At 35.6% G+C, this 27,795-nt stretch overlaps 1 protein-coding gene across 1 annotated transcript in view; it reads left to right on the top strand.

Annotated features, from left to right (window-relative positions):
* The window catches only part of SLC36A4 (solute carrier family 36 member 4), a 45,726-nt gene that overhangs the window by 14,506 nt on the left and 3,425 nt on the right, over positions 1–27,795 (top strand). Inside the window, exons 6-9 of the mRNA XM_007938053.2 lie at positions 6,567–6,794; positions 12,605–12,703; positions 16,188–16,357; positions 26,971–27,140. Of these exons, the coding sequence (XP_007936244.2) occupies positions 6,567–6,794; positions 12,605–12,703; positions 16,188–16,357; positions 26,971–27,140 (667 nt within the window). The remainder of the gene's footprint in view (positions 1–6,566; positions 6,795–12,604; positions 12,704–16,187; positions 16,358–26,970; positions 27,141–27,795) is intronic.

The following is a 27,795-nucleotide window of genomic DNA, read 5'->3' as shown; positions in this document are numbered from 1 at the left end:
TATATTTGTCTCTTTTTTCTAAGTGTAAAATATGACTCAGTTTATATTTAGACCAAGAATTGACAAATCTTTTTCTATAAAGGGCCAAATAATAAGTATATTCAGCTTTGCAGGCCTTGTGGTCTCTGATGCAACTACTTAACTTATCCATTGACAATACATAAATGAATGGACATAGCTGTATTCCAATAAAATTTATTGCAAAAATAAGTGGTAGGCTGGATGTGGCTTCTAAGACATAGTTTAGACTATCCCTGTATGTTGTATTTGAGCCACTAGCTTAGATTTTCAATATTTGAAGAGCTCATTTAGTTAAACCTTCTTTTATAAATTACAGAGTTCTCTTAAAGGGTCATAGCTACTTAGTAATCAGAGCTTGGATTTCTGCTTCGTATTCTTTCCAATGTGCTATGTCTGTTCCCTTAGCACCATCATCTGGAAAAGTTTTGTTTGTATCTGGATAAGTCCAGGCCTCAGTTTCAATGTCATCTGCTCTGTGAAACCTTCTTCAGCTCTCCCTCCCACCTCTTTCCTTTCCTCATCTTTTGCCACACCTCTTGATTCTTCTTCTGAAGCATTTTTTTAAAATAGCCTTGTTCATACTTGGTTAACATTAATTTACAACTTAATTTTCACCACTGGACTGTAAGCCCTATGAGGGAAGTGACAATATCTGTTGTGATCATTAAGCATCTAAGAGTACCTGGCATGTTACAGGTACTCAGTGTGTTATTAAATTGGAAGGGAAATGAATCCACTAGACTGAGAGGGATTATTTCTTTTTAATCTCTTTAGTTTTTAGACCTAGTACTATACCTGGTTTATTGATCAGATGCATAATAACTTTTGTTGTCTGAATGGATTTAACCCTTCCATTTCCCTTCTACCACTTTCCTTGTTGCTCCCTCTTTGTCCAAACACTTTTTTCCTCCCATTTTCTCTCTCTAGTCTGTAAGCCCCTACATGATTGTTTTAGCTTGGTTTCTCACACCCATAGCTGTTTCTCCTTACTTCATAAAAAGTATGGTGTCAGTAGATTGGGTTGGTGACATTTCCAGCCAGGGCACTTTTAGATGTTTTCTGAATCTGAAAGCCTCAAATTTTTTAGTTTATCATTTGGCCTGATTTTATTTCTTTTTTCAAATATCCTACCTCCAAACTATTTTTCCTTCTCTCTTTTTTCCTAGATGCTTGGAAACAAATTCTTATATAAGTTTTTCTGAAAGAAAAATCTATAAACCATTTCCATTCCTTTAGATATGGGTGTTCCCTCAAACAGGGTCACTATGGATTACAGCTAAGGACATTAGTGAGAGTAAGGGGAGATGAGAGAAGCAGAAGAGATAGAAAAGGAAGAACAATGAGCAATTAGAGTTAGAGTCCTCCTTATGCTTTTTTGTTTATCAAAGTAAAGCTTCTCTGCTTGTATGAGCATTATCCATTACAGATGCCACCTTGGTAGAGACTGACAGCCTATTTGAACAAACAAACAAAACACTGAAATCAGTGTTTTATCATTACAGATGATATGTTCTGACACTACAAATGTGTCCAGTCCCACAAGTAGGATGTTCCTAGGACTCCTGCCTACCTCAGTTAAGAGGCAAAAGATAAGACATAGCATCTTATAAGTCATTTACATAGAATTCAATGGGAGTGATGCCTTTCAGGAGTTATACAACCTGATAATATGTCTTTTTTTTTCTTCTAAGATTATTGCCAATAAACCCCTGAATTTATAAATGATTCTAATAATGCCAAATAATCTTATATTTATGTAGGTATGACATATATAATTTAATCTTTACAACTACTCTGTGTAGTAAATACTGTGCTCATTTTGTGAATGAGGAAGCAGTCTCACAAAGCATCAGTCATGTGTTTTCCTAAGTCATGTAGAATTGAGCTGAAACCTATATCTCTGACACATCATCCCTAAACAGGATATTGCCTTATTTTAGTTGTGTGTGTGTATGTGTTACATACAAAGAAGATAAAATAAGGCAAAAAGTATATCAGCTTAGCGTTGGTGACTTTTCCTATGAAATATTAAGTCACTTATGAAGTTAAAAGGAAAAGTTTAACTTATTTGTGCACATATCCTGAGAAGATCAAGTAGAAAAGGTGACTCTCTGGCAGGTGCAAATTTACAGAGCAAAATTTGTTTTACATTTGACAGTTTGTGTACATTTGATTTCATGCCCTGATTACCATCCCCAACTATAATAGACTTTCCTCCCGTCCCTTCCTGTAGCTACTAACCTCCTCCCTATGCCCTTCTTAACTATGCACTCCTGTCTGTCCAGCTTTCCCTCTGGTAAAGGAAAAAGCATTCCTCTATGAGAATACTGCCTCTCTGGTGCCCCATGGCCAATTGCTCTAAGGGGTGTATCTCCCTAGAGTAGGTGGGTGCCTCACCCTAGGGCAGGTGTCCTTCATGTACATCTTTCTACTGTTGGCCTGAGAGCCAGTCCTTGGGAGTGAGCCCAATTCTAGGCCTGAAGTGTAACCTTGGGCCATAGTCTTGGGGGTTCCACCAGACTCCATCTGACCAGTAATTCTGGTCATTTTTGTGTTTTTTAATTTTGTTCCACATTTTTTCTCCCACTTTATCCAGGATCTCCAGTTTTGATCCCTTCCCAAGTGGTTGGCATTGGTAGCTGGGTACCATCTAGTTCTTCTGGTTTTGAGTTCCATCATATCCTTGGACTAATCGTTTTCAGATGCCTTTGATATTCTTCACTCTTCTTTGCTCTCAGATGAGAGGATACCAGTAGTTGCATCTTAGATGGCCACCCAAAAGCTTTTAACACCCCAGTCACTACTCACCAAAGTAGGTTGTGGAACAAGATTTTTATGTACTTTGTTGTGCCAGTTGAGCTTGGTGTCCCCCAAGACTATGGTTCGGAGGTGCCAGTCCCAGTGATTCTCTCTCCAAAGTATGTGGTTGTCTTTGAGAGGTTACTCCAATTCTGTCTTCTGTTGCTTCTGTAATGTGTGTGTCTGATTTTGTAGTACAAGAGCATATGTAAGATTATCTTCAGCTAAACCTGTCCTTGGTCTGGGGTATATTCCTATTCTCTGACCACCACCTGATCTTCTCACTTGTCTATGTATGCATTAATCTGTAGCCTGATGTTTGGTGTTAGTAGTAATACAAAGTGTGCATGTAGTAGTATTTGCCTCTACTGTCTGTATCTTTTATGCACATTTCTGTGTCCTCCCTTTCCCTGTTGTCACCATGCTGGTCACAGACTCTTTCCATACCACCCCTCCCATCACCCAAATCAAAGTGTGCCCCCCAACTAGTCTGAAATTTTCCCTCCTCTTCCTTTCCATCCCCAGTAGCTAATAAAGTGAATTTCCTTTGCCTTTTGAGGCATTATATTTACCATAGAAAAAGACATGCAGTTCAGGTTTAAGAAAATAGAAAGCAAGGGTGAAAACATCACCTGCGCATGGAAGACCAGATAGTCACTGAAGCTGTGTGAGATCAGAGATTGTCACCCTCTCTACAAATGTGTTCTTTTGTATTTGATAGTAGTATATAATAGTAGACAGCTAGTTGATTAAATATACCAGTTACCACCAAATACTACTACTGCTATAGTTTAAAAAGTTACAACGTTAATCTGCATGAAATTGAAGATGCAGTGTTTTCATCAACCCAAAGAATTAAAAATGTAGTTGCCATGCAAATGTGGAAACTTTCTGCTGTATAGCTACCACATGTTGTTTTTTGGTCTCATTAAGCCATTATGCGCAAGTATTAGAGGAAATAGAACCTAATGCTTCTTCCTTGTGGTTCTAGTAGATCTTGTTTCTAGTAACTCCTCTCTTTGTTCTTACTCTAAGATACTCTAGAAAATTGCAGCTAGATAAGATAGTGTATATGGTTGTGGGGAAGGGATGTTTCACTTAAAGGAAAAAAATGTAGTGACATCAAAGACCATGGACTTAGAGTCAGCAGATCTGAGTTTAAATCCAAGCTATGTCAGTTTTAACGTAAACATTGGGCAAGACCCCCTTAACTCTGGTCAAGCCTCAGTTTCCTTATTTGTAAAATGGGAATAATAACAAAATCCCCCCTCATTCATTGTTAACGTAATATAGGGCTCAGCTGACCAAAAGTTTGTGAAAACATGTGTAAAATGTAAAACAGTATACTACAACTTTAATTTTGTATTTAGCGTTGCTAAAGAACATAATCTGCCTTTGGGATTATAATCATTAAGTTGAATCATTGAAAAGTAAATAAGTAGTGGATTTTAGTAAGTTTGAGCTCTAAGTGGAAACAACTGAATTTAGTAATTTTATTTTATAATATTTATTTCAGTGTTTTACATTTTGGTAAACATGTGAGATCATAGGAAGTCCTATTAGATAGCCACTCTCTGTCTCTAGAGGGCACCAAAGGACTCAAATGTTTACCTGAATCTTGCTCTAGGTATGTATCTACATTTTTATTTTATTTTACTTTTTAATCCTGAGAATTTTTATAAGCATCTTTCTGTCAAGGAATGCTAAAATATTATGAAATATTTGTGATAGAATTACTATTGAATTCCCAAGCACTTGACAATTCAGCTAATTTTTAAATTGATTATGTAATTATATCTCTTCTTGCCAGTTATCCTTGTTAGAGTTCATCTTTGATCATTATCTAATTTAATTATTGGTAGGTACTGCTTTGATCAGAAGTTCTTAGCTCAAAATAGTTTGGTTACTGACAAATTGAGTCAACAAATGAAACATGTCCTTAAAAGTCAAGAAATGTGAATTATCAGTTTTGTTTCCATTTCAAAATATAAAAGATAGAACTTAAAATTTTGATGGCCAGTTATAAGATAAATGTGAGCTATATATTTTTTCAATGATATGCGGTGTAGCTTGACAGTTTGTTAGTCCAGTATGAATTATAAATTTCCTGTATAGCCTTAAAGCTCTGGTAGATACATTGCCTGCAGCCCAAGATGATGTATGCATTTGCAGTGACACTAATATTTCTTACTTTAGATTTTAAGTGTAAAATTAAAGTATAGGAAACACTTGAATTGTTAAGCATAACAGAATTTTGTTTTAAACTTCTGATTTGTTGGCCTCTTGATACTTACATTTTATATATTTAGAGAGATGTCAAAGAGGAGGCCAGTGACTACTTGGAGAAGGTCCTCCTTTCAGGATTAATATGTAGCTGTTATAAGCTAGATTCTGTAGTCTCAGACTTAGGTTTGAATACTAGAAGCACCACTTACTGGATTGATATTGTGCAAATTAATTACTCTCTCTTAAGTCTCAGTTTCCTCAAATATAAATTGAAATTAATGCTGCTACCTACCTCAGAGAGTTGTTTTTAGTATTAAGTGAAATGTTGCATATAAGGAAGTATCTAGCACATAGAAAGTGCTAACAAAAAAAAGAAAAAAAATGCTAGCTGTTATTATTATAGGGTTTGGTTCTTAGGAATTTATGGGTCCAGAACATTAATGTCAGTATATTTAAAAGAGTGTTTAGGGAAAAATCGGTTTTCACTGGTATTCAGTTTTATTGTGTGATTTGCCTCTGTTGCAGGTTTTTAAAATTGTTTCCAATGTCCTCTCTAATTTCATTTCTATTTACATAAACTGGATTACATTGCTAATTAAGTCATAGATACTTTTTAATTATATGGCACCTAGGAGTCATTATATCTCTTTTGAAAATTGAAAATTGGGTATAAAAGTGGCTAAATAAGTCTTAAGGTAAAATTGATTAATCTTGCAAGATTTTTTTGCTCTAGCAAAAATTCGTCTACTGTTTAGCATGTAACCATGCATGAACTTAGTGGATTCTTAATAAATACTTATTGCTTGTGATGAAAATATATTTAAAAATCGCTCTATAAAACACATTTAAAGCCAGGGTATGGTTTTTACATTTTATTTAGAATATAGTAAAAAAAAAAAAAAATCCCAAACTCACTGACATCGAGTTGGATCTGACTCGTAGCGACCCATCCTTGGGTTTCCAAGGCGGTATCACTACAGAAGTAGATTGCCCAACCTTCCTTGCTAGGAGTGACTGATGGGTTTGTACCACCAGCCTTCTGGTTAGCCTTAGGCACTATGCCACCAGAGCTCTGGTGCTTAATAGGTACTTAAAAATTACTTCTTGCTCTGAAGAAAATAAGTTAAAGCAGAATACCTAATTGCCACTCTAGATAAATATGCTCCCAATTTTTATGATTTCAAAAGCATATTGAGTCTTTGCAGGGATAATGAACTTGATGGATAGTCATAAAACTTAAAAATAAACTAGTAAATCCATCCTCATATTTTTTCTAATGAACTTTATTTTCACAGCATAAAATAAGTTGTTTTTCAAAGAACATTATCATATTTTAATTATCTTAAATTTGATGTATATGTTTCTAGGGAAGACAAAAAATTTTAGGAAATATAAATATTTTATTTTGATTGCAAAATATGTCATAGGAAGTTATCATACCATCTGTAGATCATAATATTCTTTGTAACTTGATAGAATTTTGTTTCCTTCTTGCTTACTCTCCCACTTTTCTGATATAGGTTCATGAAGGATTTTTGGAGAGTAAAGTGTTTGTTTCAAACAGTACCAATGCATCAAATTCATGTGAGAGAAGAAGTGTTGACCTAAGGATATATATGCTTTGCTTTCTTCCATTTATAATTCTTTTGGTCTTCATCCGTGAGCTAAAGAATCTATTTGTACTTTCATTTCTTGCCAACATTTCCATGGCTGTCAGTCTTGTGATAATTTACCAATACATCATTAGGGTAAGTATAACAGGATTTGAACTAAGAGTCATATGTATCTTATATTAGTAAAATTTTGTTTGCTTTGGAGGTAAAAATAATGCTATGTTAAAGACTTCTACTTTATATATGACTCATAGTAGATGAATCAGTAACTGTTACTTTCCTTTTGGGAGATACTGCTTAACTGGAAGAGAGTATATGACGAGGCTTTGAAGTTAGATCTGGCTTTGAATCTTGGTAAATATAGTTTTGGGCTTTGTGATAATGCTTCAGAAAATAGTAGTATGTCCTTACTGTAGTTGTGAGATTTAGGATTGTGCTCGTAGTACAATGCCTAACATGAAATAATGAACTCATTACATGTTTTATTTCTTTAAGATTTGAACCATTCACAAGAGGTGGGTGCAATAGGTATAATTCTGTAATTTTATTTCACTTTTGTATCGTTTATCGAGGAGCTCTAGCAGTGTAGTGCTTAAGGCACTTGACTGCTAACCAGAAGCCTAGCAGTTCACACCCACCAGCCACTCCTCAGAAGGAAGGTTGGGCAATTTACTCCTGTAGTGACACTGCCTCAGAAACCCAAGGAGGGGTTGCTATGAGTCGGATCTGACTTGACGGCATTGAATTTGGTTTGGTTTGGTTTATCCTTTATTTGCTGCCGCAGCTTTAACCCACTGCCACTACACAGTTTGTAATCTCCTTATTTGAAGTATGTAGGAACCTCAACTGATTTCATTGTCCATAGTCTATGGGTTCTTAACCCAGTATCCTTAGAAGAATCTGTTGATGAGCTTCAGGGAATCCGTAGATCCATTGAAATTGTTTTCAAGGTTTGACATTTCTCTATGTATATATGCATTTTTTCCCCTGGCTGAACAGCAGTATAGTTTTCATCCCTCCAAGGGGCCAGTGACCAAAAAAAGGCTGAGAATCCCTATTCAATTCTCTCCTGATCCAATCCATTTTATATGCTGCTGCCCAAGTAATTGTTCTAAAGTCTCCATTAGCAATTTATTACAGACTCTCTTATGGTGGACCTGTGATTCGTTTCTTCTCCCTCTCTGAATTTCGAAGTCTTTCTCTTACAGTACTTTTTTTTTTTTTTTTAGAAGAATGGGTAACTGTAGTCAGATGTACTTAGATTTCAATACTAGCACCGTCACTTACTAGCTTTTTCCCTTGGGCATTTTACATAATCTCTCTAAAGTTTCAATTTACTCATCTATAAAACAAAGATAATACTAACTCATTATTAATACCCAAAGGAGCTCTGATGGTGCTGTGGTTAAGGCATTCGGCTGCTAACCAGAAGGTCAGTGGTTCGAACCCACCAGCTGTTCTGTGAGAGAAAGATTAGGCAGTCTGCTTCTGAGAAGATTTATAGCTTTGGAAACCTTAAGTGGTCGCTGTGATTTGCAGTCAGCTAGATGGCAGTGGCTTTTATTTATACCCAACTCACACATTTGTCATGAGGATTCAATAAAAGAAGGGATATATAACGTTTCCAGTGGATTGTGGATTGTGGGAAAATTTTTTCTTCACAGTGTGAATTAGAAAATTTTGATATTTTCTTCTTTAAGACAAAAATACAGAATCTTTAGGGAAGTCCTTTCAAACAGAGCAGGAATAACTGTGGCTCTCTGTAAGTGTACTAGTGACAGTTTTTAAATAGGTAGGGTCTTGTCAGAGTTGAGAAACAATTGGATTTTTGCTCTGTATAGTGCTTGGGAATCACCATTCTGGAAGAATCTCCATTATGTTATCCACATTTTATTTAGAGGAATATTTGTAAACATTAAGTCTTCTGGCTATTAAACCAAGCTCAGCATCAGTAAGGTCACATTGCTGGTGTGGGGAGTGTCCAGGTATCTCTGAAGAATGTCTCTGCTTCTAGTTTTCCCTTGTTCCATACTAAAACCATACTTAAGTGCCATCAAGTCAATTCCAATTCATAGCAACCCCCATTGAGTTTAAATCTTTATGGAAGTATATTGCCCCATCTTCCTTCCTCTGAGCAGCTGGTGGGTTTGAACTGCTAACCTTCTGGTTAGCAGTAAAATGCCCTAGGCACTGTGGCACCAGAGCTCCTTTGTTCCATTAAGACTTTTTTTCCCTATAGTATGTGAATAATTCAGTGCATCTTCAATTCTCAAAAATGTTAACCACTACTGTTGCTACAAATGAGCTCTGGTGGCATAGTGCCTAAGGCATTTGACTGCTAACAAGGAGGCTGGTGGTTCAAACCCACCAACCACTCTGTGGAAGGACGACAGGGCAGTCTACCTCCGTAAAGATCTACCACCTCAGAAACCCAAGGGGGTCACTATGAGTCAGAATCAACTCAATGACAGTGAGTTTGATTTTTGGTTTACTATCGCTCCTGCTGGGAGGTCTGGTGGCATAGTGCCTAAAGGCATGTGACCGCTAACCAGAAGGCTGGCGTTTCAAACCCACCAGCCACTCCTCGGAAGGAAGGTTGGGCAATCTACTCGGAAACCCAAGGAAGGGTTGCTGTGAGTTGGATCTGACTCCACTGCAGTGAGTTTTTTTTTTTAGATTGCTCCTACTGCAGCTCCTATGTTGTTATATAATCATCATCTTCTCTATTGAATTATAATATCTTTGATAGAGGTAGTAATACCTGTTTTCTGCTTTATATGTAGTAGAGATTCAGTATTTGTCTATGATTATTATATTTTTAGGATGATTCATTTTAAGTACATTTGTTGGGTTGAAGTAAAAATAAAATGACGTTTGAATTTAATACTTTAAAAATATGAAACAAAACATTTTCATTCATTTAAATTACATACATCAATCATATAGAGTATGTAAATATAATAGTTTAACATCCTAACAAATGTAATTAATTCGGTAAAATAACCTGCATTGACGGGTATTAAGATAGAGTGAAATAATCTGGTAATCTTTATTATTATATTCCACTAGGTTATCATTATTGTTTTGAGTAATTTTCTTAGTTTGTGCTTTGTTAATATAAAAAGTTACTAAGGATATTCATTCTTAATTTTCAATTATAAATGATGATAACAGTTAAATGTAAAGGACCCTTAAATCTTGTTTTTAAAAAGTCACTTTAATATTTCTGTCAGTTGAGTTATGTCAAAGGATGTTTTTTTCTTCATTTCTGGATTAATAGTCAATTGATTGTTATAGTAAGCATTCAATATTAGTGTTTTTTTTTTTTTTTTTATTTGACTTCATTGTCAACTCACTGTTAACTGGTAAGGCAAATTTAAATAACAGAAATCCCTTGGTATTAAATATCTATTCTTTAGTATATCTAGTAAGTATTTTTATACAGATTATTTTCCTATTGTTCCTCCTTATTTATTAATTTATTCAGTGATTTATTTATATCAGTATGAACTCATGGATTTTTTTTTGTTATGTGAATTATAATCCACTATATTCATTACTAAGTTTGTGCTCAAACTGTCCCAAGTTTAGTTACTAAGAGTTCTTTTAAGTTGGCTCATGTTTATAGCAATTTTTTGAAGTTATCCAACTTTAATCCGGTTTTCATAATTTAAAAAATTCTGAGATTCCAAGTTCTATCAGTTCCATCTTTATTTTCATTTTCTATCTTCCTCTCTGAATTCATCCACTCTTTTTCTAGTCTTGGCTCCTATATCTCTACCATATGATCCTTTGACCAGTGACTTTGTCTTCATTCTCTGCTTGTGTGCCTGTTGACACCAATTACAGAATGATGTAAAAAGTTCAGAAAATACTTACTGAGGGCCTGCTCTGTGCCAGAGATAGAAAGGTGAATAATATATGGGTCCTTATGTTCGAGGAGGGGAGCAAGAGGATAACATAGACACAGTTAACTTTTAATTCACTGAAAGGATATAGTAGTGCTAGAGGTGAGGGGAGATTCTGGAAACATATAGGCAGAAAGGTTACTTAGCTAATCAGAGTGGAAAGGGACCAGGCAGGATGATCAAATAAGGCATTTCTGGAGTTCACGACACCTTAGCTGAACATGTGAGGTAGTGGAGCAGAAAAGGAAGTTTCCAGGTAGAAGAAACAAGTTTTCATAACTTTGTAAGAGGAAGTGAAATACCATCCTGCTGCTTACCTTGAGTAACAGTTGAGTGTTATTGAGAAGGAGCCCTGGTGGTGCAACAGTTAACAACTCGGCTGCTAACCAAAAGGTTGACAGTTTGAACCCATTGAGCAGTTCTGTGGGAGAAAAGACCTGGTGATCTGCTCCTGTAAAGATGGTTGTTGTTGTTAGGTGCCATCGAGTTGGCTCTGACTCATAGCTGCCCTATATGCCCCATATGTAACACTGCCCAGTCATATACCATCCTCACAATCCTTGGTATACTTGAGCCCATCATGGCAGACACTGTGTCAATCCATTTCTTCGAAGGTCTTCCCCTTTTTCTCTGACCTTCTACTTTATCAAGCATGATATCCTTCTCCAGTGACTGGTCCCTTCTGACAACAGGACTAAAGTAGGTGCTAGATGAAGCCTGGCCATTCTTGTTTCCAAGGAGCATCCCAGCTGCACTTTCTCCAGTACACATTTGTTCGTTCTCTGGCAGTCCATAGTATTTTAAATATTCCTCACCAACACCATAGTTCAAAGGCTCTTGAAAAACTCTTCTTCAGTGTTCCTTATTCATTGTCCAGCTTTCACATGCATATGAGGTGATTGAAAGTACCATGGCTTGGATTAGGTGCACTTTAGCCTTCAAAGTGACATCCTTGCTTCTTAACACTTTAAAGATTACATAAAGGTTAAAGCCTAGAAAACTCTGCAGGGCAGTTCTGCTCCATCAAGTTGGGTTGTTATGAGTGGGAATTGATTTGACAACACCTATCAACAACATTCATTATTGAATGATCCAAATACTTTAATAACCTTTGCAGGCTAACCCTAGCTTATATTTTTAGTTATGTGTAACTCTTAATATCCCACCATTTACCTGTATGTCACATGGTCTAGACCTCTCTACTCCCCAGATTATCCATTTGTGTTTACACTTCAGTTGTGTTGTTCCTGCTATTTATTTGGCCTTGAATTTCACTCTCAAGCAGATGAGGCAAAGAATGTAGCATAGTGAGGAAAGTAGGGACCAGACTTGGGGGTAGCTGGAAAAAGTGGCCATTGTGGAACCAGAGATCTTGAATTAGATGTACAGTGTTGAGAGTTTGTCTAGCTAGTGAGAGTGGAAACAAGGCTATGAGTCAGAACCAAGTAATCAAAACTAGAGCCAAGACATGTATTCATAAATAATAAGGATAAAGACAGCTGTTAGGTCAAAGAGTGAAACACTGAAACCAGAAGTCACTTGTAGTAAGGAGCCGCACAGAGCCGTGAGGTAGAAAGCCAAAGTGAGGAAGCAGATATCTTAAAGGAGTGACAGAGCAGTTCAAGTAGAGTGGAGGATGAATTCCTATTGGACACGAACAGCAGTGTAAGTCTTCATTTCTGATGACATGGCTCTCATCTCAGATCTTTATGTTTATGTATTTCCTGTTGTGGCAGGAACAATACCCAGTGTGAACAGCCTGGGTGGGCCTTGAAGGTGGAAACAGGTAATCCAGAGCATGTGGCTCAGATGGAATGTATAATTATGACAGATACAATTGCTTTTGGTAGTGAATTCCTAACAGCTTGGCTACATTTAGCATAGGATACAATGTATATTTAAAGAAATATTTTCTTTATAACACATATTGTGAAACTGTTGTAAAATTCAGAAATATATGATTTTACTCTTTAATTCTAAGTTTTTTAAAATAGATAAAAGATGTAACTTGTCTTATTTTTTTCCTTCTTTCTCCAGAATATGCCAGATCCTCACAACCTTCCAGTCGTGGCTGGTTGGAAGAAATACCCACTCTTTTTTGGTACTGCTGTGTTTGCTTTTGAAGGCATAGGAGTGGTGAGGATTTAGTCTTTATTATTATTTTTTTTTTAATTCTAAGTCTGCACAAAGATTTATGTAGTCAAGCTCTTTAAATTGAGTGTCTTTCTTTTTCGCTTTTGTTTCCATTTTCTTTATTTCTAGAGCATGCTTTGCAGTTTTAGTATGATAGAAATGAGTTACAGTTTATTGTATCTACTAACCAAGAATTTAATCTTAGACATATCACTTAAGTGCTCTAATGCTCATTTTCTTAATCTGCAAAATTAGGAAATTAATCATGCTGATTTTAAACGTTTTGTTTTGAAAAATTTCAAACATATATAGAAGTAAAGAAAATAGTATCATGAGCTCCTATGTATACATCACCATGCTTCAAAAATAATCAACTCATGGCCAGATTGGTTTTATCTACATCCAGTTTGCTCTTGCAATCCAAGGTTATATTCAAATACCAAATATTACATTTTATATACTAGAATTTAAAGGGTACTGAAATTGTTACACACTCTGTTGCCTAAGAGTCAAATACACTCCTTTTAGATTTTTGCATTGCATATTTGATTTGATAAAAAATAAATAATTTGATAAAGCTAATACCAAGAGGTACAAATATCTTGAGCATTCTAAGATCTTAAAGATCTCCATTCAGGATCCAAACCAAAACCCAAACACACTGCCATTGAGTTGATTCTGACTCATAGTGACCCTTTAGCACATAGTACAAGTGCCCCATAGGGTTTCCAAGGTTGTCAGTTTTACAGAAGCAGACTGCCTCTCTTTCTACTTTGGAGCAGCTGGTGGGTTTGAACTTCCAACCTTTTGGTTAGCAACTGAGTGCTTAAACACTGCACTATCAGAGTTTCTTCCATTCAAAATACTTCGAGGTTATTTCAAGCTTACCTGTTGTAGATTTGGAGAAAATAGAATATTACTGTCTATTCTGCTCCATAGGTTGTATTTCATAGACTGATAATTTGGTATGGTAACAAAACCAGTGAAAGTTTTTATTTATATGAACTCCAGGCAAAATAGGTTTCAAGGATAATTTTATACCACTTTACTTAGATTTCTGTTCCCTCTGCATCCTCCTTTAGAGAGCTTACAAACTCTTACAGTTTGAATTGTCACTGTGGCAGAAATAACTGTTTTCATTTCTGCCTTTAATTAGTGGGTTTTAGTTAATTATTGGACATTTCCAGTTAGACATATTATTCCTTTGACATCTCAAATTAATAACCCCAAAGTCTGACATATCCTTTCCCATCTAAAACTAGATGCAGTTCCTCATTTTTTTTGTTTCTTTCAGTTTCATTCAATCTTGAAACTAGGAGTAACTCTTTTCACTCTGTCCTTGGTTTCCTGGTCCATACAGTAATTAAGGCATGTTGATTCTTCTTTCATATTTCCAAAACTTGTTTCATTAATGAAATTATGTGAAAAACACCTATAGTCCTGCCTGGCACAGAGAAAAGATCAATATGTTAATTTCCTTCCCTTTCCTCTTTGCTAGCTGCATTGGCTCCAATCTAGACCACAGCCCATTTCAGGTCTAGATTATATTTTTAACACCCAAATTGTTCTCTGCTCTCTGTTCTGCTACTAATCATTAATATTTCCGTATGGCATTGACTTACCTGAAATGTGGGGAAAATGTTAGAGTTATTCCCTCATAGGATTATTGTAAAGACTGTATGAGAGGCTACATGAAAACCTTTTAGATAATGCCTGGCATATTGTAAACAGTCAGTAAGTATTTACTATTATTACTAGTTAGTGTTTTTCACTTTATGCTCAAATTGTATGGCCAAAACCTCTGGTGACATGCTGCCTAAGTAACTTTCTCGTTAGCCTTTTCTTTTGTTTAACTATTCTTTTTTTTTTTACATGAAAATAATGTATTAATCTCACTAAAGCTGACAGACAATAGATAAAGATTCATATATACAGAAATAACCATAGATACGTATGTATATATCAGTTAATACATCCATATAATTCCTAGCTCTCTCTACTGAGAGGGCATACAAGCAGTGATAATTCAGTATCAACAAGCATACCCAGTGCCCTGATCTTGGTTTTTAAATACCATTCTCCAATAAGAGATATCAAAGTTCATTTGAGAAATATCTAATTCTGGGGTTGAAGCAAGGAAACTGCTTAAAAAAAAAAAAAAAACCCAAAAGAATGGAGACATGTCAAAGGAACACAGGAGCCAAGCTGATAGAATTCACAGTGGCCAAAGCTGGAACCAAATGAGCACAAAGTAAATAAAACCAAAAAACCAGACTCACTGCCATGAAGTCAATTTGACTCATAATGACCCCTCCTTGGGTTTCTGAGACAGTATCTCTACAGAAGTAGATTGCTCAATCTTCCTTCTGAGGAGTGGCTGGTGGGTTTGAACTGCCAGCCTTCCGGTTAGCAGTCAAGTGCCTTAGGCACTACGCCATCAGAGCTTCCACAAAGTAAGTAGCATAGTATTATTTGATTATAACCCTAAGTATAAAAGAAATATATGAGTCCATACTTATGTAAGTAAATAATTGAACGAATAAATAAATTGGGGAGGATTCCAAATTTAGGTAGATACTCCCTGCTCTAGGTGGTGTAGCTTAATTAATCCCTTGTAGTTCCCCAAGTGAGTTCAATTTAGTGATTTGCTTCCTAAAAATAGATATGGTGAAGGGGAGGAAAGGTAACTTTACATCATGAAACCTAGCAAACTGTACTTTAAGTGATCAAAATTAACATCATCAATGATAAATCATTTTGATAGCATTTGTGATGAGAAGGTACTTCACCTCAGTAATACTCTTCCCTAAAACTCATAATCCCAGTCTAATCATAACCCCAGTGTAGTCTGATGTTTATCAGACAAACCCAAACTCTACAAAATACCTAGCCAGTACTCTTCGTAACTGTCACAGTAATGAACAACAAGGAACGACTGAAAAACTGTCACAGACCAGAGAGGCATGGTAACCAAATCAGTTTGGTATTGTGGATGGATTTCTGAAACAGAAAAAGGACATTGGTAGAAAAACTAATGAAATCTAAATAAAGTATGAAGTTCAGTATATAGTGATATATCAGTGTTAGTTCTTAGTTGTAACTAATACATGTTGCATGGTAATATAAGATATTAACAGTAGGAGAAACTGTATCAGTAGCACAAGGGAACTCTCTATGCTGTCTTTGCAAATTTTCTGTACATCTGAAATTATGCTAAAATAAAAAGCTTATTTAAAAAGAACTGACAGAAAAAGTTAATCACTAAGAGCTATTTCAAGAATTTAAAAATATGTAGTGTAAAAAGATATATAGCACACAGAAAAATACTTCAGCAGTTTTATGTGTTGTTTTAAAGGAAAAAAAATTTACATATAAACTATAGAAAGGCCAATTCGCATATGTTAGTTAGTATTCTAGGTTGTTTTGATTTATTTCAGTTATTTACACTATTGTGTTCCATTTAAAAAAAAATGCATTCTCTTCTTAGGTTCTTCCACTGGAAAACCAAATGAAAGACTCAAAACGCTTTCCCCAAGTATTGAATATTGGCATGGGAATTGTTACAACTTTGTATGTAACATTAGCTACCTTAGGATATATGTGTTTCCATGATGAAATCAAAGGCAGCATAACTTTAAATCTTCCCCAAGATGTATGGTAGGTGAATATAAGTTTGTTAATCCTAGTTTATGTTTATATGGATATAGTTTACCAATATTTGATGATAAAGATGTATTCTTGGGTTTGTAATTTAAATGGTTAGACTTTTTACTGAAATTTATTAAAAAAGTATTTATAATCTACAATTTGTTCATAATCTTCAGAGGAGACTATCTCTAAATTTACAGATACTTGTGGGACTTTTTAAAAGACACAGTAAAAATTATAGTATGTTCCAAATTCGAGTCAAGTATGAGAGTAAAACTTGGACTCTTAATATGGATGCACTTTAATAAAAAAGAAAAAAAAAGTTAATACTTGTTGCCATAAAAAACAGCACACTGTGATCCTAATGTAATAATATATCCCATGGTTTATGAGCCTCATTATTTTATGGGTGAACAAAATATGTACCCCAAGTTCTTTCAGAACACAGATGGGACACATCATAAATAAATATGAAATGGTGCATCTTCATGTTCTCTTGAATATTAGAACCATATTCTGCCAGGTAAAGCAATATGTGGGATTTTTCCTTCTTTAAGAGGTTGGTCTTTGGGAATTTTAAAAAGACACTGGCAGTGATTACCATGCAGACTTACTCCTTTACTTAGGAAATGAAAAGTAACTCCTTAGTTTTGATCAATGGAAAGAATAAATACGAAACTGTTGATTAACTAATGGCATACAGCTCCTTTAGCTGCTTAAACAGCAGGCCATGAAAGCTTAAACGTCTAACCAGATTAGTGAATACTGACAAAACAGATTACATCTTCTGACTGGCTTCCTGAAGAAAGTTTATCTACCACTCAATAATTATTTGAATCCTAGGTCTTCATTGGGGTAAAAAATATCTGTAGAATAACTGTAAGTTGGAAACCATTTTCAACAGAGGGAATATTCCTAGGATAGTTTCTAGTTTGTACAATGTACACACATGTATTGTTCTTATATTTTTTTCCTTTTTCATCATAGTTTTACTGATGGAATATTTTATAAATGCACTTAAGTGTTTCAAATTTGTAAATTTGTTTCAAGATGGAGACATGACTACAAACAAGATCTAAAGTTGTTTGGCATTTATTTTAATAACCTATATATACCTATATTATGGTTGATTATAAAATTTTGTTTCCTTCAAATGTGCTTTTTTTTTCTTTTTTATAAATAGTATAATAGTTTATAACATGGACTAGGAGCTTAAACAGCTTAATATAAGAGAATCTAAAGAGGAATATAAAATGGTATGGAAAACAGTTTGATGGTACCTGAGAAGATTAAACAGCCATATTGATCAGCAGTTCTACTACTGGATATATACCCAAGAGACTTGAAAGCAGGGACTCAAACAGATACACATCAGTGTTTAACAATAGCCAAAAAACAGAAACCTATCCATCAGCAGATGAATATGTAAACAAAATGTGATCGATAGTACCAATCCTATTGTCATGGAGTCAATTCTTTATCATAGTGACCATACAGAATAGAGTAGAAGTGCCCCATGGAGTTCCTAAGGCTATAAATCTTCCTGGAAGTAGACTGTCACATCTTTCTTCCAAGGAGCAGGTGGTGGGTTTGAACCCTGACTTTCAGTTAGCAGCCAAACACTTAACCACTGTGCCACCAGGGCTCCTGTATATACAGTGGAGTAGTATTCAGCCATAAAAGAAATGAATTTCTGATGCATGCTGTGATATAGATGAACTCTGAAAACATTACGCTAAGTGAAATAAGCCAGACACAAAAGGACAAATTTGTATGATCACACGTATATGAAATATCTAGAATAGACCAATACATAGACACCAAAATTTGTTAGTGGTTACTAGGGTTAGATTGGGCAATATACTGCCTTAGAAACCCAAGGAGGAGTCACTGTGAGTCGAATGGATTTGACAGCAGTGAGTATAGAGTATAGTATATAGGCTCTTAAGGGAGGGAGAAGTAGGGAGTTATTGCTGAAAATAAATTATATATATATATATTGTACATATATATTAATAAGTTATGAATTTATTACCCTCAATTTTATCAAGGTATCTTCTTTTAAAACTAATGTTAAGTAATACATTTCAGTGTATTGCATTTACCATTTGAAGTAGAGTATATTATAAAAGTGATAATGAAATAAATATGATTCTGAGCTAAAATATTAACCACTTGAGGGAAGAGATCCTATGTCTTGCAGATTTATGATGCATCCCCAAAATCTAGCACAATGCTTATCATTTTGGCACTCTGTAAGTATTTGTTAAATGGTGCTAAAGAAGCAGCGAGACGGCATCTTCTGACCTTCTCTAACTTCACAAGAGGAAGTGAGATTCACCATCAGCAGCCCAAGGCCTGCTCCTATGAGGCCAGACATGCCGCCACTCTCCAGCCCTCTTACCAACCTTGACACCAGCCATCCTTCCTGCAGCACCTACCATGTCTCTGCTGAGTTCAATAATTTGCTGCAGTGGCCACACAGAACTCACAGATTATAGGGTTTGTTAGGGAAGCAACAGGCTACAATTCAAATTCACTAACACACTCAGGATACAGTTCTTCAGTCAGAACAGTCTCCCCTCTGCTGTACACTTAGACACACCTCTCTGGCCCTTGGCCTCTCGACCTGGCCTCTGGCTCTGTGGGCCAAGTAAGCCTGCCACTCTGTTTCATGCCTCTTGGTTCCACTGCCACTGTCTCTCAGCTGGGCATCTCTCTCAGCAGGGCATCTTTCTTTGAGTAGTGCATGTCTCTCTCAGCAGCATGTCTCTCAGCACATTTCTCTCTCAGCCGGCAGTGAGAGATTGTTTTCTGCCTGTAGAAGGACTCATTTTAAGCCTGGCAGACTGGCAAAACTAACCAATCCCAACATTAGAATCCTCCACACCTGATAGAGAGTGTACTTCCTAGAAGATCACTTCGTGCTGCTGCAACAGAAATACCCCAGGTGGATAACTTCAACAACCAAGAGTTTGAATTGCATGGTGCCACCCAGTAATCCAGTGGGAGTTACAAACACTATGTCTAGAAAAGCTATACCATGTAATTTACTATTATACTGCAAATGGAAATATAGACTTAAAATAATTTCCCATGTTAGCTGATAATGTTACCACTAGTGCTAATTGAGTGATGTTTTAGGAGTGTTTTCCCAAGTCTTCCAGTAAACCCAAATAACAGAAAAGAGAAAAAGCATTCCCTGAGGAGTCTTGGGGCAGTACTTGCATGGCCTGTCTCAAGAATAACATAACATCAGTTCATGTTTTACTGAAAACTCTCACATCTTTTACATTCTATTTCATTCTGTGTTGCTTTTTATGTGAAAATCCTTCCCCTCCCCATCCCTTCTCCTCTCAAAAGAACCTTTGAGTGAAATTGATTCTTTATGTTTGGCCTATGGGTTTGAGAACCTCTAGTACACTGCCAATGTACAGGAGGGAATATGTACAGGCAGTCTCTGGGTTTTGAACATAAAATCCTTGATTATAAACCAGCCCCTGGTAAAGCTATTATATTAAAATTTTGAGGTACATACAATGGTTGTAATAACAGATAGGTTCTACTTTGTGATGCACATAAATCTTCTTAAAACTATTATTATGTAAAGGATGTTTTTGTATATCTGGAAGTTTTAATGTTTTTTATACATAGGAAGGTACACTATATACTCTATACTAACAAACATTTGACTAACTGATGTTAGATTCATACAAATTTGACTTAAAGACAGACTAAGGAACAGAACTCATTTGTAATCTGGGAATTGTCTGTATTCTAAGTGAAGAGTACAGGCTCAGTGCCATTGCAAGCAAATTACCCAAGAGAAAATAATGAACGTCTTCAATAATGGATTTAAAAACTTGAATACTGGATTTTAAAAACTTACACAAAGTCATGATGGTAACAATTACACAGACCATATTATATTCCTTTTTATCAGAATTGATTTGAAGAATTTTTCGTATCACTTTATTTAATGTTCTTTAACTTAAATGGTCTCACAATTTGACATAAATTGCTAATTATCACTTTAGCTTATAGAATCTCTTTATCAACAAGGATATCCTAAATTGGAAAACTTTGCAAGGGGATTAGTTTGAATTAAAAATAGAAAAAATGGAGTTTGGTGGGCTGGCAGGAGAAAGTTAAGAGTAGAGTGCTGTATTTTGAGTTTGTGTTTGAGAGGGAATGTCACATCTTCAAAAACTCTTCTCTAGGTGATCATTTTTTAAGTTACTTATCTCTCACTTCCTCTGATAGTAATTTGCAGCATTTAAACTAGAGGATGAAGATTTTTAGTTTATGCCAGTGTTGTAAGGGAAGGTATAGACTTGAGGATAATCATTGAACATCAATGATGATATAGCTAGATCTCAAGAGAACACAAAATAGCAAATAATATTTATTTGGGTTCTGTCTTAACTGAGTCCTTTTGGGTGACGGTATACATATACCATAGGAACAAACATCTTTCATTTTGTGGTTAGTTTCATCAGTTCATTTTGTTTTGTTGCTTTCATTTTACCCATCTGTGGTGCACCACAGCAGCCCTAGTAGCAAAGTGGATGGGTACTTGGCTGCTAACTAAAAGGTTGGTGGGTGAAACCACCAGCCACTCCATGGGAGAAAGTTATAGCACTCTGCTTCCCTAAAGATTACACCTTCAAAAACATGTGGGCAGTTCCACTCTGTCCTCATAGGGTCACTATGAGTCTGAATTGACTTGATGGGAACAAGTTTAGTTTTGGTGGTGTACCAAGAGCACAGCGCTCATTTGTGTTTTCTGCATATGGCAGGTGGTTAATGAGTCTTCCTCCAATCCTGATGCTGCATTCTTCTTTCTATAGTCCAGCTTCACAGATTATTTGCTTAGCATACAGAATGAATAAGTATGGTGAAAGGACACAATGCTGACATACACCTTTCCTGATTTTAAAAGACTGTAGTGTCCCCTTATTCTCTTTGAACAACTGCCTCTTGGTCTATGTACAGGTTCCTCATGAGCACAATCCAGTATTCTGGAATTCCCATTCTTTGCAATATTGTCCATAATTTGTTATGATCTACACAGTCAACTGCCTTTGCATAGTCAATAAAACACAGGTAAACATGTTTTTAGTATTCTCTGCTTTCAACCAAGGTCCATCAATCATCAGCAATGATATTCCTCATTCCACATCCTCTTCTGAATCTGGCTTTAATTTCTAGCAGTTCCATAACCCTAACTATGACTATTTTTTAATTACCTTTAGCAAAATTTTACTTGTGTGTGACATTAATGATTTTCTTTATTAATAAAATTTCACATTCTGTTGCATCAGCTTTCTTTGAAATGGCCATAAATAGGGAACTCTTCCAGTTGGTTGGCCAGGTAGCTGTCTTCTAAATTTCTTGGCATAGATGAGTGAGCACTTCGAGCATTGCATCTGTATGTTGAAACATCTCAGTTGGCATTCCATTAATTCCTAGAGCCTGGATTTTTGCCAGCGTCTTCAGTAGAGCTTGGACTTCTTCCTCAGTACCATTAGTTTTTGATCATATGCTGCCTCCTGAAATGGTTGAATGTCAACCAATTCTTTTTGGTACAGTGGCTTTGGGTATTCTTTCCATCTTTTTTTGATGCTTCTTGTTTTATTTAATATTTTGCCCATAGAATCCTTTAATATTGCCACTTGAGGCTTGAATTTTTTCTTCAGTTCTTCCAGCTTGAAAAATGCTAAGCATTTTTTTTCTTTTGGTTTTCTAACTCCAGGTCTTTGCATATTTCGTAATACTTCACTCTGTCTTCTTGAGCCACCATTTGAAATCTTCTGTTCAGCTCTTCTACTTCATCATTTTTCTGTTCATTTTAGCTACTCACCATTCAAGAGCAAGTTTTAAATTCTCTAACATCCATTTTGGTCGTTTCTTTCTGTCGTGCCTTTTTAATGACTTTTTGCTTTATGTATGATGTCCTTCCATACAACTCATCTGGTCTTCGGTCATTGGTATTCAGTGTGTCAAATCTGTTCTTGAGATAGTTTCTAAATTCAGGTGTGATATATTCAGGGTTATACTTTGGCTCCTATAGACTTGTTTTAATTTTCTTCAGCTTTGACTTAAACTTGCGTATGAGCAGTTGATTGATCTGCAGTCATCCCCTAGCCTTATTCTAATTGATATTAAGCTTCTCCATCATCTCTGTCCACAGATTTAAAAAAAAAAAAAAAAAAAAAACTTATTGCCATTAAGTTGTTTCTGACTCATAGTGACCCCCATTGGGTTTCCAAGGCTGTAAGTCTTTACAGAAGTAGATCTCCTCATCCACAGATGTAGTTCATTTTATTTCTGTGTATTTCATCTGGTGAATTCCATGTGAATAGTTGCTGTTTATGTTGTTGAAGAAAGGTATTTGTAATGAATAGGTCATTGGACTTGCAAAATTCTGTCATGCGATCTCCATCTCATTTCTGTCACCAAGGCTGTATTTTCCAACTACTGATGATTCTTCTTTGTTTCCAACTTTTGCATTCCATTCACTAGTAATAATCAATGCATCTTTATTGCATGTTTGGTCAATTTCAGACTGCAGAAGTTTGTAAAACTCTTTCATTTCTTCATCTTTGACATTAGTGTTTGGTGCATAAATTTGAATAATACCTGTATTAACTGGTCACATGTGTAAGTGAATGGATGTTATCCTATCACCGACAGCATTGTACTTGAGGCTAGATCTTGAAATGTTCTTTTAGACAATGAATGTGATGCCATGCCTCTTCAATTTGTCATTCCTGGCATAGTAGACCATGTTGTTGTTGTTGTTGTTGTTGTTATATGCTGTCGAGTTGGACTCAACTCATAGTGACCCCTCCTTGGGTTTCCAAGGCAGTATCACTGTGGAAGTAGATTGCCCAACCTTCCTTCTGAAGAGTGACTGGTGAGTTTGAACTGCCAGCCTTCTGGTTAGCAGTCAAGTGCCTTCGGCACTACACCACCAGAGCTCCCCCAAGTAGACCATATGATTATCCAATTCATAATGGCCAGTACCACTCCTTTTCAGCTTACTCATTCCTATGATATATCTTCAAGCATCATATTTCATTTTTGACCACTCCCAGTTTTCCTAGAGTGATACTTCATACATTCCATGTTCCAGTTATTGATGAATGTTTGCAGCTGTTTATTCTCATAAATAGCATATATTGCCATAGCAGCCAGTGAAGGTCTTGAAAGCTTTACTCCATCTAGCTCTTCCCCAGTTGTGTTTTGAGTGCCTTCCAACCTGAGGGCTCATGTTCCAGTAGTGTATCAGACGATGTTCCACTGTTTTTCATAAGGCTTACTAGCCAAATTTTTAGAAGTAGACTGTGAAGGGTTTCTTCCTAGTCTTTGTCTGGAAGCTCCATGGAAACATGTCCACCATGAGTGACCTTGCTGGTATTTGAAATAACAGTGGCATAGCTTTCAACCTCAGAGCAACATACAAGCCACCACAGATGAGTGGTGGCGTAATGACTTAGAGTTTGAAAAATACTGACTTAATTATGAAACTAGCTCACCTAGTACTTCTACTAAGAAGTATCAAGAGTAATGAATTTTTATACTGATAAGCATTAAGAAACAGGTGGTTTCTGTTTTCTCACATATAGCATTCTTTGTTATGTATGTATTGGAGAGGAAGAATTCAATTTCAATAAAAACAAGTAGGGAAGAAGCCTCTAAGAATAGTCAATCAATGAGGAAGAGATCTTGTAATTTATTAAGATAAGAGCACTGGGGCTTTGTGTTTTACCAAAAAAGAACAAAATCCTAATTTGAGCCCATGTTTGTAGCATATAGGAACCAGAAGCCTGAATATCCTTGGAAATCAAGCCGATGAGTAGTCAGAGAAGCTGTGTCTTAATGGATCCTAAAGGGATTCAGCTCTGAGGAGGTTGTTGCATAAGTTCAAAGTATTGAGGCCAGAATTGCTCACCCAGAAACACAAAAAGAAGTAAACAAATTAAGGAAACTGAAAACCAACATTTATATATTATGTATTGTTCTCTCTGCCCTTTCCCTTTTTCCCTACAAAAGGAGGTGATTTCTTACCATCTTCTAATATTACTATTGCTATGAGTAGAGATTCTGACCCCAACTGCCTCTTCCTTTCCTCATTGGAATGACTGTTATCAGTTATATTAAATTAGAAATGAAGAACAATTACCAAATTCACTGATTCATTCAACCAGTATTTATGCCTTTTATATATGAGGTGATGTTCCAGGTGCTAGAGATACAGTGAACCAACAAAATCTTGTCTTCATGGATCTTATGTTCTAGTGCACATGAACATAAGCACTAAGGAAAAGATTTTTGTGTTTCTAAGAGTTATTATACCCATTTTTTATCATTAATATCAATTCAATTAAGATTTAATAAGTAGTTATCACTTACTAAGTGTATTAGGAGTATACAGAGGAAATAGTCTCCACCTTTCAGTCTAGTATGGAATATAAATGAGAAATCCTTGGCAGTGAGGGGTTTTAAAAGACCTTTTAATGTAACTAAACGTTGTTTAAAAGTTGTTTTTGTTCTTACACATCCTCAAAACAAATTCCTGGGACTTTAGAAAAGTTTTTTGATCTTTGGAGAAAGGGTTCATTGAGTACTTTGTTCCTCTTTCACCTCACTTCATTATTAAAGCTTAGTACAAAAAGGATTCTTACCATAGATGCTTGCTTTGTTAAAATGGGAACAAAGATTGATAATACCTGTAGAAAAGTTGAGTAGAGAAGAAGAGTATAGAATGATTAGAAATATAGATGTCAAACAGAAATAAAAGGATTTGAAATAAAAAAGTAAAAGTGAAATAGTATCTCAGTAGTTGATATTAAAGTGCAGTGTTTTTCTCAGACACACTCTCTTACTTCTTTATTACTCTTCATTGGTTGATGATTAGCAAGCTTCTAGAAAACCCAAATAATTTACTTCCCATTTTTACTTTGTATAACAACAAAATATAATAGTATACAGTTAACATTCTTGAATGGGAATAACAATAATCAGATTCTTAGCCTATATAACTTTGGTTTTATGTCAGTAGAAATGTAATTATACTTCTATATATAATGATGTATTTTAAAATATATTGTTAGCCATATTTTAAAAACTTATAAATTAAAAGATAATTAGAAAAAAGTACTTAAACTAATAATAATTTAATTTTGCTGTCTCCACAATAATATATCAGAGTGTATGGGACAGAGATCTTGCATTTATTTTGCACGTTTTCAATAACTTGACCATTCATGTTTAACCTTTAAGCCTCAAGCTGAGGAATATATCTTTAGCTTATTTTAAAATTAAGGATTTATTGTTGCTAGCCCTTGAAGCACTTACTGATGAAGATCAAACATTATGGCCTTCCCTATGGATTACATCTCAACACAAAGAAAACAAAAATCCTCACAACTAGACCAATAAGCAACATCATGATACTTAGGGAAAAGATTCAAGTTATCAAGGATTTCATTTTACTGGGATTCACAATCAACACCTATGGAAGCAGCAGTTAGAAAGTCAGACAGTGTATTGCATTGGGCAAACCTGCTGCAAAAGACCTCTTTAAGGTGTTCAAAAGCAAAGATGTCACTCTGAGGACTAAGGTGTGCATGAGCCAAGCCATGGTACTTTTAGTTGCTTCATATGTATATGAAAGCTGGACAGTGAATAAGGAAGACTGAAGGAGAGAATGATGCATTTGAATTACTATGTTGATGAAGAATATTGAATATGCCATGGACTAGCAGAAGAATGAACAAAGCTGTCATGGAAGAAGTACAGGTAGAATGATCATTAGAAGTGAGGATGGGGAGACTTAGTCTCTTGTACTTTGATCATGTTATCAAGGAGGGACCATTCCCTGGAGAAGGAAATCATTCTTGGTAAAGCAGAGGGTCAGCAAAAAAGAGGAAGACTCAAGGAGCTGGATTGATGCAGTGGCTGAAACAATGGGCTCAAACATAGCAGTGATTGTGAGGTTGTTGCAGGACTGAGCAGTACTTCATTCTGTTGTAAGTAGAGTTACTTTGAGTTGGAACTGACTCCATGGCACCCAACAAGAACAATGTATTGGGTGGAAATGCAAATTCCTAGCAGGAAGTTGAGCCAGAATGAATGGCTGTGAAGCCCTATTTTTAAACTTGTCAATAGGAATTCTTCATCTCTCATCTAGTTTAGTAGATTGCCTATTTTGCTTTCTCATCAACCAGCAGTTTTCGAATTATAAAAATATAGGTAACGGATTTGTGAGTTCAACATTTTTACATACACAATTCAGCACAACTGATTACATCAGTCATGTGCTGCCATCGTCAATATCTGTTGACAAATTTTCCATCACTATAAATAGAAACTCAGTGCTTGCTAAGCAGTGATTCCCCTTTCTCCTCCTCTCCTGCCCCTGGTAAGCATTGTTAATCTCTGATCTCTATACATTTACCTATTCTAGGTATTTCATTAAGCTAGCATTTTTAATTGGTTAAATGCTGATATACATTTGTGTGCTGGGTTTCTTGTCTTTCTTAACTTTAAAAATAAAAAAGAAGATAGCTAGATTCATATTAAGAATGACTAAATTTGAACTTTTTTTTCAACAGGTTATATCAAGCAGTGAAAAGTCTCTATTCCTTTGGCATTTTTGTGACATACTCAATTCAGTTCTATGTTCCAGCAGAGATCATTATTCCTGTTGTTGTATCCAAATTTCACACTAAATGGAAGCAAATCTGTGAATTTGGGATAAGATCCTTCTTGGTTACTGTTACTTGTAAGTATCATTGTATAGGTACATGTAATAACTAATATAAATAGTAATTGTTTTATTTTAAAATTTCTTATAATGAAACTACTTAAAAGTATATTTTCCAATATTTTAAAACCAATTTTATTTACCTAGCCAGGATACTGTTTGGTGCAAAAATCTTTTATTTTACTAAACCATCTGCCATCGAGTGAATTCTGACTCATAGTGACCCTATAGAACAAAGTGGAAGAACTGCCCCATAGGGTTTCTGAGGCTGTACATCTTTACTGAAGCAGACTGCCTTGTCTTTCTACTGCAGAGTGGCTTATAGGTTTGAACTGCTGATCTTTTTGTTAGCAGCTGAATGCTTTAACCCCTGTGCCACCACTGCTCTTTTTTAGTTTACTACTGTATATGAAAAACATAAACCAGATCCTAGCACACTTTAAAAAACCAATCAAATTATTATTTTGAAAATGACATTCCAAGAAACCAAACTCACTGCAATTGAGTTGATTATAACTCATAAGACCCTCCTTGGGTTTCTAAGGCTGTAGATGGTTTTGGAAGCAGAATGCTTCATCTTTCATCTCCCATGAAACAGCTAGTGGGTTTGAACCATTGACCTTTTGGTTAGCAGCCAAATGATATAACCATTGCACCACCAGCCATTACCAAA

This window comes from Orycteropus afer, unplaced genomic scaffold, assembly GCF_000298275.1.
Source record: "Orycteropus afer afer isolate SDZICR_OR568_19922 unplaced genomic scaffold, OryAfe1.0 scaffold00047, whole genome shotgun sequence".
Classification (NCBI taxonomy): Eukaryota; Metazoa; Chordata; class Mammalia; order Tubulidentata; family Orycteropodidae; genus Orycteropus; species Orycteropus afer.
Note: the sequence above shows the minus strand (reverse complement) of the source record. Positions and strands in the feature narration are given on the sequence as shown.